The sequence below is a fragment of the Nannospalax galili genome, unplaced genomic scaffold (assembly GCF_000622305.1).
Source record: "Nannospalax galili isolate Female #2095 unplaced genomic scaffold, S.galili_v1.0 scaffold397, whole genome shotgun sequence".
Lineage (NCBI taxonomy): Eukaryota > Metazoa > Chordata > Mammalia > Rodentia > Spalacidae > Nannospalax > Nannospalax galili.
In genome coordinates, this window is record NW_008341879.1 from 177,874 (window position 1) to 190,688 (window position 12,815).

At 37.6% G+C, this 12,815-nt stretch overlaps 1 protein-coding gene across 1 annotated transcript in view; it reads left to right on the top strand.

Moving 5' to 3' along the window:
• Window positions 1-12,815, top strand: part of LOC103737731 (25-hydroxycholesterol 7-alpha-hydroxylase) — a 209,147-nt gene that overhangs the window by 174,673 nt on the left and 21,659 nt on the right. The window contains exons 2-4 of the mRNA XM_017799228.2: window positions 4,345-4,486; window positions 11,073-11,081; window positions 12,205-12,212. Coding sequence (XP_017654717.1) covers window positions 4,345-4,486; window positions 11,073-11,081; window positions 12,205-12,212 — 159 coding nt within the window. The remainder of the gene's footprint in view (window positions 1-4,344; window positions 4,487-11,072; window positions 11,082-12,204; window positions 12,213-12,815) is intronic.

Genomic DNA, 12,815 nt, shown 5'->3' on the forward strand with positions numbered 1-12,815 from the left:
TGTTTTGATAGCTGTTGGAGTGGTTAGAATCAGTGTTAGTTCCCTCTGAAAGGCTTCTAGATGAGAGTGGGTGGAAACAAATGTATCCATCATTTTAGAACAATAGCTGGTTGTCTCCCTTAGCTACAGGTGGGCACTACAGTATTGGAGACCAAGATTTGAAGTCTTACATCTGAGCAGCACTTTCTGGTTAGGAACAAAATCATCAATGAGAAATAATTGTCTAAATAACTTTTTATATAGACTTAAGCCTACTGTCTGAGAAACCCTTGAACTCTTAAAGAAATATACTGATGACTTTATCTTGTTTATCTTTTCAAAGAACGAGCTCTTGGATTCTTTGATTCTTTGTATTGTTTTCTTTGTTTCTGTATCATTAATTTCTGCTCTGATTTCTTCTTGTCTGCTGGGTTTGGGTTTCATTTGTTGTGGCCTTTCAAGAGTCTTGAGTTGCAAAGTTAAGTCATTTATTTGTGTTCTTTCTGATTTTTAGTGTAGGCAATTACAGCTGTAAATGTCCCTCTTAGAACTGTTTTTTAATGTGTCCCAGAAGTTTTGTTGCGTTGTATTGTCCTTTTCGTTTAATTCTAGGAATACATTTATTTCTTTCTTAGTTTCTCCTTTGACCCACTCATCATTCAGGGGTGTGTTATTTAATCTGTATGAGGTCTTGTAGTTACTAGGGTGTCTCCCCATGTTGATTTTAAGCTTTATTTCACTGTGGTCTGATAGAATGTATGGAATTATTTAATTTTTTGTATTTGTTGATGTTTGTTTTGTGCCCCAGTATGTGCTCAATTTTGGAGAAAGTTCTATGGGTTGCTGAATAGAAAGTATAATCTTTGGTGGTTGGGTGGAATATTCAATAGACGTTTGTTAGTTCCATTTCATGTATGGTATTGGTATTGTTTAATTCAGATGTTTCTTTGTTTATTCTTTGCCTGGTCGACATGTTTAATGGAGACAGTGGGATATTGAAGTCCCTTACTATAAGTGAGTTGGGATTAATCTGTGTCTTAAAGTTTTGTAGTACTGTTTTTTATGAAGTTGGGTGCACCAGAGTTTGGGGCATCTATTTTCATGATTGTAATATCTTCTTGGTTAATTGTTCCTTTGACCAGAATGCAGTGACCCTCTTTGTCTCTTCTGATTAGTTTCAGTTTGAAGTCTATTTTGTCAGATATTAGAATTGTAACTCTTGCTCCTTTCTTAGGGCCATTTTCTTGGAATATTCTTTCCCATCCTTTCACCTTAAGGTAGTTCCTGTCCTTGAAGGTGAGATGGGTTTCTTACAGACAGCAAAAAGATGGATTTTGTTTCTTAATCCACTAAACTAGCCTGTGTATTTTGATTGGGAAGTTTAGCCCATTGATATTTAAAGTTATTATTGAAAGATGTGTGTTGGTTCCTGTCCTTTTAATTTCTGTTTGCACTCTTTGTCTAGCTTTGTGTTTCCACAGTTATACATTCATTTGGTTTCTTTCTGTTGTGCCTTGGATATAGTTGTTCCTATTTTCAGCTCTTTGTATTGCGTCAGGAATTCTCTGAAAGGCTGATTTTGTCGACAGGAATTCTTTCAGTCTGTTTATGTTGTGGAGGATTTTTCTTTCCTCTTCAACTATAATGAACATTTTTGCTGGGTAATTCTGAGTTGCATCTATGATCATTTCGAACTGTTAATACTTTGGTACAAGCTCTTCTGACTTTCATAATTTGCACTGAAAATTTAACTGTAATTCTTCTGATGGGTTTTCCTTTACATGTGATTTGTTGTTTGCTTTTAGTAGTCTCCCTTTGTCCTGTATGTTTAGTGTTTTTCCTATGATATGCCGTGGGGAGTTAGTTTTCTGATTCTGTCTACTTGGTGTTCTATGTATTTGTGTTTCTTGTATTTGTATGGGGATGTCTTTCTTTAATTTTGGGAAATTTTCTTCTCCAGTCCTGTTGAAGATCTGGTGAATACCATTATCCTGAGATTCTTCTTCCTCTATGTCTATGATGCATAAATTTGATCGTTTCATGTTTTCCAACATTTACTGCATATTCCACTCCTGTTTTTTTTTCTTTAATTTTTCATAATCTTTGCTTGAGTGATTCAGTTCTTCAATTTTATCATCCAGTGTTGATACTCTGTTTTCCATTTCATTCATTCTATCAATGAGGCTTTCTCCTGTTGTTTCAAATTGGTTTGCTGGGTTTTTCACTTCCTTCTTCATTTCAGCCTGAGTTTTCTTCAGTATTTGTATCTCTTTTGTGAATTCAGTCAGAAGTTTATCTTCTTTTAGTTCTTTGATTTGTTCCTGTGTTCTTTAAATTTGTTGAATTCCTTGATCATGTTTGATTGTTCTTTTAAATTCTGTGTCCTGGGTTATCTCTAGGGGATTCTCGTTGTAAAACTCTTCTATAGGAGTGTAGATGGGGACATATTATTTGAGTTTTCCTTTGGGGAACTTGTTAGGCAGAGACTAGAATCAGGTGATCTCAGGCAGTCTGACAAAGTTTGAGCCTCTACTAAAGGGCAGGGAAGCCTAGCCCTGCAGAGGGCTGCAGATGATCCCAATGTAGAGGGATGGGCATGGTGCAATTTGGAGAGCTAACCAACACATGGAGATAAGCAGTAGTCCAGAGATTTGGGATGCTAGGAACAAAACCCAGCCTGTGCCCAAGGCTATAAGGAAAAGGTGTGGGGTCAGGGAGATTGGAGTTGCTCAGACTGTAGGGAAGTCAAGGCCCAGTGGGAGGGATCAGACTTATAGGGAAGAAGGCTAGTCTAGGGAATGCAAGACAAGTTGAGGGGGAGCCAAGTAGAAGTCTGATCTAGGAGTGCAAAAGCGAGTTGGGGGTGGGTACAGCCTGTGAAGGCTCTCAGAAAATAGACTGAAACTTCGAGCTGATCAGGACTCAATGGGCAGTCTGGACTAACAGGGTAGTCCAGAGATCTGGGATGCTGAGAGAAAAAATAGGACTGCGCCCAAAGCTAGAAGGAGAGCAGGATGTGGGGTCAGGGAGATTAGAGTTTCTCAGGCTGTAGGGAAGCCATAAAATATATTTTTCCAAAAAATTTATTCTCTCTATTCTAATTATGTAATTCCAGTTTAATTGACTTCTGAAAACGAAGAGCTTTACTTTGGCAGCTAAACTGTCTGACACCTCACACCCAGATCACAAGAACTCTAGAATTCATTCTAGTCAGTTACTGAGTATGTTTATCAGTTCAAGCAGCAATCTACTATGCTGGATTTTTGCAATGCCCTAGTCAGAAGAGGGCATCAGATCCCCTGGAACTGGAGCTACACATGGTTGTTAGGTGCTATGTGGGTGCTGGGAACTGAACCTGGGTCCTCTGCAGGAGCAGCCAGTGTTCTTAACTGCTGAGCCATCTCTCCAGTCCCTAAGCATGTGTCTTGACATCTAAAAGCTGAGATCCTTAAAATGAAAGATGACACCAAAGCCTCCAAGGTTCCATCTATTTAAGCTCTCACTGATCAAATCAGTAAAAAAGAAAAAAAAATGCACTGTAAATAAAATAACTTGTTCTTTGTAAAGAACATACCTCCATTTAATGTGCTAAATGCACTTAGGTGTTTTGAAAACCTTCAAGTCCCATAGTACGTCATTCCCCTATAGCTTTAGTGTTTTGTTAAAATTTAATTTACTCATACCTTATATTAATGGAAAATATAAATGCCTATGCATAAATTGGAGCTTAAAATGAGATGGAGTTAGTTTGAGTGGGTTCATACACTACTTTGAAATGAAATTATCAACAACTGAAATATGTTACAAGTAGTTTAATTAGATTTTATTAAACCTAGCCAATAGCACCTTTCCAAGTACCTAACAGTCAACCAAATGATGTCAAAACTAAGTTTAGCTCTGACTAGATATAACAGGTAGCATTTATAATATGACTTTCAAAAGACTAAATGTTAGAGAGTTAACATTTTATCCGCAGTGTACCAAACTGACAGTTTTGCAGAATAAATTCTATTAAATAGTTCATTTGGTGTCCTAGAGATTTCCTGGTGATTTCATAATAGGAAATTGAACCTGTGATAAATACTGTAGGCTGTGACTTAGCTGTCAAGTGGCCATTAAAGCCTGACAACACAAAATATCTCAAAAACTGTTCAACAAAAGTTGTGAACTGAACGGCCTACCCCATATCCACACATGTTGGAGCAGTTCCATAAACACATATTTGTGATCTCATAAGAATCATTGACTAGGGAAACAGAAAGAAGCCATGCAATTCAAGCAATTTATTTATAGATGAGATAAATAATCCATGTATGTTAAAATAGAAATGATTTGATTTTTCTTTGATATTTTTTTCTCTTATAGGCGACCTGGAGAGCCTCCCTTGATAAAAGGTTGGCTTCCTTATCTTGGTATGGCCCTGAAATTCCAAAAGGATCCATTAAATTTAATGAAAACTCTTCAGAGAAAGTATGGTGACATTTTCACTCTTCTACTTGGGGGTAAGGAATGCTGCTGAGTACTTTACATGTTTCAGAATCTCTTGCTTGGTGTTTAACATCTTTATATTTTTCCATAGGCAAAATGTCACACACTCACCTACCATTATATCATCTGTGAATGCCTGTTTAGTGTAGTGGTGACCATATATCACAGAGTACAGAGCCCACTGATACTTCTTTCTGAAGAAGCTACTCTGCTTTCTCACTTGTCACCTTGCTTTGGGTTGGCTTAGATTATTTAAGAAGAGTTTTTTTACAAAGAGCTTGAATGTATTTTCATTGATGTTTCTATGTTTATAGCAGTTTTAAGTGTATGAGAAATTTCAACAGATAGCTCAGAGCTCTCACATGCTCTCCATTGATCACAGTGTCCCAGTTGATAGCATCACATCTCAGTATGGCATGATTATTACCACCAATGTGCCAGTGTGGGTACATTACTTAAAGTCCACCGCTTGCATTATGCTCTACTTTTTGTGTTGCTCTTTCGCTTTTCATATATGCCTATGTCACGTGCCCACCATTACAGTACCATAAAGAATATCTGCACAACTCATCTCAAGACTCCACATGCTCATTCTTCCTCCCCTGCCTCTGCAAACACTGTTCTACAACATATTTCCATGCTATAAAATGTTCACTGCAGTTCAAACTCTAAAATGCTCTAGAAGAAGAGAGTCCACTCCCTATCTTCACGGCTCTCCCTACTGTGTCGTAATTCCTTCTTCTCATACCTGTATCTCCATGTTTTCCTTTTGGGGTTTTTGCCATTAGTTTATAACTATGTTGAATTCTGATTTTCTGATTGTTTACAATTATTTCTCCCTCCCCCCTTTCTCCTTCTCTCCTCCCACCTCCTAAGTATTTCTAGAAAGCCACCTGCATTTATTGTCTTCAGTAACTCATCTCCTGGAGTTCCCCTCATGGTACCCAGTCTGTACCCTCCTTCAGTCATACCTGGTCATCCACGCATCAGCCTTAGCCTTACCAGCCATTTCTGCCTGGTAACTTGCTGATCTCTCCTTTCTTCCTGAAGCACACTGTTGCCCCTAGCTATTTTTGAAACTGGCACTTTAGTTTCATCTGTTGACTGAGTTTCTTTATCTGGACCACATCTCTGCATGTCTCTTTCTCATGTCCACCCCTTATATCTTTCTCCAACTAGCCATAGGGGTTTGTCTTCTATTCCTAGAGGGCCAGTAATGTCTTCTGCCCATTGTTACTTTCCTGGGGATCAAAGGTAACCCATTATACATTCAGTTGTTTAATTTCAGTGCTATCATTTTAATGTAATATTTGTATAACAAAAGACTAGGAATCCAACTCAAATAACTCATCAACGTGGTTAGTTCTCCAATGAACAGGCAGTATTAGTTTTATTAGAGCTTACTTTTGTCTGGCAGCTGGCCAGCCTCTTCTAACAATAACTACATGAATTCTAATTTCAGAAAAATGGAAATGAAAAATTCGATTTTTGAAAATGAATTTAGCATATAATCTGGTCTTCCCAAGTCATCCATCCCAGTCTAATCACCACACATCTCCAGGCCCACTCTTTGTCACTACTGACCTTGTACTTAGTGTGTCATTAATATGCCATGCTGCTGGAACCTTCCCCCCCACACATCATGGCCTTTGTACCTTTGTGCCTTCTCTTACTTTTCTTTCTGCCAGAACTCTGTTCTCACCTGATTGACACAGAATCATCTTTTGGGGTCATAGTTACAAATTACTTCCTCCTCAGATCCTTTCCTGAACTTATCATCCATCGAACATTCGGAACCTTGTTACCAGGGCCCAATTATTCCCAGTATCACTGCTGTCATTGCATTTACTGCATCAGAGATTTACTGCTAATTCACTGGTCTGTCTGCCTTCATTATTCTGTTAGCACCTCTATCACCAACATTTAGTCCCGGAGGAGCTCTGAACTGATTGATTCACCATAAATGTTTGAAGGGAAAAATTCCTAATACCCTAGAGCTAATGAAATACTATTAGGTTGATAAAGGGTGAACCCAGTGCTTTTCTCTAAGAGAGCTTGGGGCTAAACTAAAGCTGTATTCTTGCTTTAAAAAATCACTCTAAAAAATTTAATCTTGGTTCCAATGACCAATACAAAATTTATTAAAATTATTCAGCTTTCTCTTTTTAATACATTTTACAAATTTACCTAACAAGATTCAAGAGAAACTTGTAGAATGTTTGAATGATTTTACTCACTTTTCTAAAAAGTACCAATCTAAGTGTAGCGGCCTGAACATATAATTTGAGCATTTAGGAGATTGAGGCAATAGAGTCTCAAGCTCAAGGCCAGCCAGAACTATATATCAAGATCCAGTATTTATAAACAAACAAACAAATAAGAATTGGAGAGATAGCTCAGTTGATAAAGTAAATCAGCCCTAAACCTAGTGAGAAACTCTGTCTCAAAAAATGTGGAGGAAGACACCCAAAAAACAACTGAGTTTGATCTCTAGCCTCTACACACACACACACACACACACACACACACACACACACACAAACTAATCTATGCTTACATATCTTAAACTTAAATTCTGAGAAACTTACTGAATATCTACTCTTTAAATACTTTAGCCATGACTATATTTTTGTCTTAACAGTAAACAACCACAACTGCAAACAACTGAATAGATACTACTTCTTCTCTTTCAGTTCTCAGATGAGTGTGTATAAATGGGTATCAAGAATACCTCTGCATATACTGGGTTCTGATGATCACTTCTCGGCCTTTTGGCTGAGATCAAGTGCAGAGTTCTGATGATCAGTTTGCAAAGTCGCTCATTTAGAAAATGAAGGGCAGAGACGTCCAGCCTTGCCCCATCACGTGACTTCAGTGTGTGTTCATGAGGGATGAATGTCATTCCCTGAAGTCCCAAGGGACACAAATGTCACCTTAATAAAGAAATTAAAAGGTACATCTTTCCATGAGAAACATGTAAATTCGTGACCTGTCGCAGAAAATAGTTTTCTAATTGGTTTTTTGTTAGTGCAGCAGAACCATTTTCCCTAAGTGTCACCACAGAGAAGCTCCACTGCCCATCATTGCCAACAGCTAGAAAAATCTCCCTAATAGGAAGGGGAGTACACAAAGGTGGTCACTCTCCTCAAATAAAAGTTGACACCTATCCCCACCTCAACTAGTGCTTACAGCCCAAGATTCAAAACAGAATCTGCTGAAGAACTATCTAAACACAGAGATCAAAATCTTATACTTATAAGCTGTGCTTGGTGGCACACACCTTTAGTCCTAGCACTGGGGAGGCAGAGGCAGACAGATCTCTGTGAGCTCGAGGGCAGCCTGGTCTATACAGCAAAATCCAGCTGGGGCTGCAGGGAAACCCTGTCTCAAAAAAGGTCAAAAAGAATTTTTAAAATCTTATAACAATTGAAAATTTCTTTGAGATCATTCTTTTCTCATTTTTATCAACTGAGTAGTTATGTTCTAAAGAGCTGTAAAGCCAGATTCTCTCCTGGGAGGCCCTTGCTTGCTCTCTCCGCTGTCAGGCCCTCTGTGAGGAGCACTGTGCCCTTCTTAGCTCCCAGGCCCCACACTGTCTTTACAACCAAAGGACAAAACCCACACAATGTCCCTCTAAGCTACAGTTTGGGGAATAAAGAAATTTATTTGGGCTTGCCAACAAAGTTTATGCTGTCCGCATTTACAAAGGCATGGACACCCCTGGGCTCTTTCCCCCACATCTCAGCTGTGCTTTCAAGATGCATGCTTCCTGAGCACCAGCCAAGGTGGTGACTTTCTCGCCTTCCCAGCTTCCTCTGTCCTTAGACCCGCCCCCTCATGCAACTGAAGCTGACCAATTGGGTGGGAGGGTGACCCTCTCTGCCTGCAGAGTTTCTTAGGGTTCAGTGCTAGTTCTTTCAGGGAACACACCTATCCAACAAGAGCTAAACAGTTGACCGGAATTCCCAAGGGTTCCAACTATGTGACACAACTCCAACATGAATACAGCAAACACTTAGCAATTATGACTTCTTCTGTGTAAGACTTCAAGGTGATTAGCTGAATTTTCTAAAAACTCTCTCATAAACTATTTTGAATCATATAATTTTACCTTCTTAAGGAAATAATCTGAAGAAAGAGAAAAGATCATTGAGCTGATAAATCATTGTGTATGGGTGACCAAGGAATGCTGGAATTAGTATCTTTAAAATGCCAGCAAGCTCCACAAAAGGAAAAGGAATGAAATAATTGGCAAGAAAGGTACTAAAATTGTTGGCCCCATTTCAAATTGAATGGGCAGAAAGATGATTTTATATTGTAGTTTTGCAGACATGGGTCTCATTTTTACATTTACATTTTAAACAAATGCTAACTCTAATATTCTTTAAATCAATATTTTACAGCCACTGCTGACAGCATCCTCTCTTTTGAAAATATAGCAAAAGATATTGTTTCTACATCAGGGTCTTTGTGAACTAGGCAGCATGCCTGTTGACACTTGGCACTCATTTGCATAAAATCACACCAAGTAAAAGTTAATTCTCTCTAAGCATTTATAGCCTTCACGATAACTTTTCAGAAAAATTCCTTTGTTAGGAAATTTGAATTCATTTTATAAATGTATATGTGTTTTCCTGTCTGATTAAGGATCACAAAGAAACTCTGGTTTTGCATCTCACATTAGCAGATGGTGGACAGATGGTTTAAATTAATATTAATTTTGGAAAACTTAGCCTAAATTGTTTATACTGAAGATTAAAAGTTGGAAAGCCAGCTAACATCTCCAGGGTTATTAGTACTTCCAAACCTATTTGAAAAGTAAAATCCAGGAAACCAAAATGTCTAGTTTCAAAGTAATCCACACCTCAATCAGAAAGATTGAAGTTGGAAGGCAGTGCCGTGATGTGGAAGAAAATGTAAAATAGAACAACCAAGAGAAAATACAGATCTTAGAGTGAAAAGAGCCCTTAGAAGAGTGAGGATTTAGAAGAGTAAGGATTTAGAATGTTATATTCAAATTACTTCGAGCTTTTCAATGGTGGGTCTTTAAAAAAACTCAACACAGGGGATGGGAGATGGCTCGGTTGGTAGAGTATAAGTTCTGGAGTTTGGATTCCTGCACCCAAGTAAAAGATGAGGAGGAGTGTGACTGTAATCCCAGCGCTGTGGGTATAGAGACAGGTGTTTCTCATGCAGCTCACTGACCACCTCACTAGCTGTGCTGATGAGTTTCTGATCCACTGAGAAATCCCGTCTCAAAAAATAAGACCTAACATTGACCCCTGTCTTCCAAATGCCCCCACACCTGTACACACACACACACAAAAAAAAAAAAAAAAAAAAAAAAAAAAAAACTCTAGGACAAAAATATACTTTACAATGTATATTACTGAGGGCCTGGGAGATGGCTCAGAGAGTGAAGCAGTAGCCACAGAAGCATGACTACCAAGTTGGGAGCTAGATCCTCAGAATCCACATTTAAAAAAAAACACTGGTTGCAGTGTTATATCTGTACTTTCAGCATTCCTACAGCAAAATGGAAGGCAAAGACGGGAAAACAGCCTGGAAGCTCATGGGCCAGTTCACCCACAACAGCAGAAGCCACAAGAGAGAAGCCGCCTCAACCAAGTGGAAGGCGGGAAATTGATCTCCATAGTCATGCTGTGGCACATCCACACCCATGCACATTTACACACACACACACACACACACACACACACCATAATGAATAAATAAATAACAAATAAAATTCACGACATATTAGTAATTGGTTGCTGACCTGAACCTGAACCAATTTTTCCAAATCTACCATTTATATTTTGTTTGAAATAAACCTCACAATTTTTTCTCATGGGAGAAAGGTAAAAAGAAAGGGAGAAAGAAAAGAAGAGGATAGAGAGAGAGAGAGGACAAATAGGAGGAGGGAGAGGAATGAGAAAGAAATGATGAGCATGTGTATATTTCTAATAACTTGTAGATAAAACAAAAATCTAAAGTACATGTAGTCTCTGCTTCAAGAAGCCAAGTCACAGGTAGTTAATGCTATCAAGTTTCAATACATTTTTGTTTTTCTACTTAAATTTAGATGAATGTGGAAAATTGGTAGGAAAAATTTCAAAAATCTCCAAAGATTTTTTGGACTTTATCTATTTATTTTTTATAAATATTTTATTTATTATTTTTATTTCATGTGTATGAGTGTATTGCCAGCATATGTGTAATTGCACCAGTGTCCCGAAATAACTGAGGAGGCCAGAAGAGGTGTTAAATCCCCTGGAACAGGCGTTGTTAGCCGCCATGTGGGTGCTGACTATCAAACCTGAGTTCTCTGCAAAAGCAGCCGGTGTTCTTAATCCCCGAGCCATCTCTCCAGCTTCCCAAAGATTATCTTTAAAAAATTAAACCTTTCATACACTCTCCAAACTTTAGATACTAATTTATAGTAATCCTATAAATATTTACCAAAATCTGCCCATTTAATGAAGGAGAAAAGTATGAATCATCACCTGTGAAAATACACAGATTTGTCTAAAATTACCTTTTTTGTAAAATGAGAGAACTGATTTTATTTTCCCAATGATTTGTCAGGCAGATGCTAGCAATTTTATATAACTACGCTATGATGGTAAAGTATGTGATTTAAAGTGTCCAAATCTAGTACATTCCTTTGTGTGCTCCCCATGGCAAAACAAAGAAGTCATGAAAACAAAATCCTTCTTACTTTGTAGAAGACAGCTTCAGTGCTGACCAGTGAGTAGCCACTTCCGGAATTCCCCACTCCTCAAGTGATGTTTTGAATGAATCAAGGAAAAATGGGAGTAGATAAAACTCATTTTAAGAAAAATAAATCATAACACATATATTCACATATACAGTAAATCCTTAAGCTGTATTTTAAAATCATAAAGTAAAATTGTATTCATCCTACTTCTAAGATTTGTTTGAAAATTATTCAGAAACGTTATCTTAAATATCTTATACCAAATTGGTTTTTTTAATGGCTTTGGAGTTACCATAAATAGTAAGTGGACTTTTTCATGGAAGAAAGGTGTACACACACATAGGTTATGAGGTACAGACAACAAACAGCTGGACGTTAAAGTTGTAGGATCATCTAATGTAAAATGTGTTTTTAGAAGAGAGACTTACTAAATGTGATTATTGTATCTTCTTGTATGATATTTCTAATCAGAAGGAATCCTAAAGCAGAACTCTAGTGAGAAGAAACCTGAAATGAGTGAAGGCAAGTAGGGTGCATAGTGAGATCTTGTCCAGGCTCTACCACTCAACCTTCCCCAGCTCTCTGAGCTGATGATTGCCCAAGTGGGGCTGGGAACTCTGCAAGGTCTTACCAGTTTTGAGAGACAAGACCATAGTAAGATGGGTTCTTCAAGATTCCTCTTTATAAGACTCACTTGAGGCCCTTGCAAAAAAAAAGGGGGGGGATTATAAACCTCACCTCCAAGTATTATGAATCAGAATCTATGTATTTTTAACAAGTGCTTCAAATTTGAACAGCACTGTTAGAAGGAAAAATTAAGTATCATCTGCTCAAGGATCCTTTCTTGACACTTTGAGAAGGCAAAAGCGAAGTCTCCTGTCTGCTGCTCTTCCGTGTTGTTTGCATAGCAGCTGTGCAGTGACTTCCTGACAGCTTCATATCTTGAAGGGAAAAGCACATGACCAAAGGTTTAGATCTCAATAAATATGGAGTGAATAGATGCATGGTTAAATGGATTTGTTCTAGTCTGGAATCCTGCGTCAGCCATGTTAGTATTCGACATGTCCTCCCCAATCTCTTGAGCCACTATTTTCCTCATTTCTGAAAATGAAAATGCTGGAATTACGATGTCTTGCTGGTATTGAATTAGAGGTTTATGTGAATTAGATGCTTATTTGTGAAGACATTATCATTTGTGTTAAAATTTTTTATCTAAGGGTTAAGATGACATCAAATACGAAAAAGCTCTTTATCAAGTGTGGAATGGCATCTTATTATTTTGCTATTTTGTTTGTTCTTCTGTGAAAACTGAAAAGTGCTTACATCAGAGTATTTTAAGCACTTTTAAAATGTGTGTGTTAGTTAAAATTTAAAAATTGACAGTGTAAGCTATCATGCAAATGGTCATTTAGATCTTCAGAAAATTTATCTTCAAGCTTCTAGGATTTTCACATGATCAGCCATTTCTAAGGTAATACAGTAGTCTTTGAATGGAATTACTTTTTAACAAAGTTGTTTAATACAACTATTAAGTTCTTAATAAAGTCTTTCTAATTTTGATTTAAATATTTTCAAACTTAAGGTATGTGTTTTTGTCTGCTACCAAATTAACTATATTCTTTTTTTT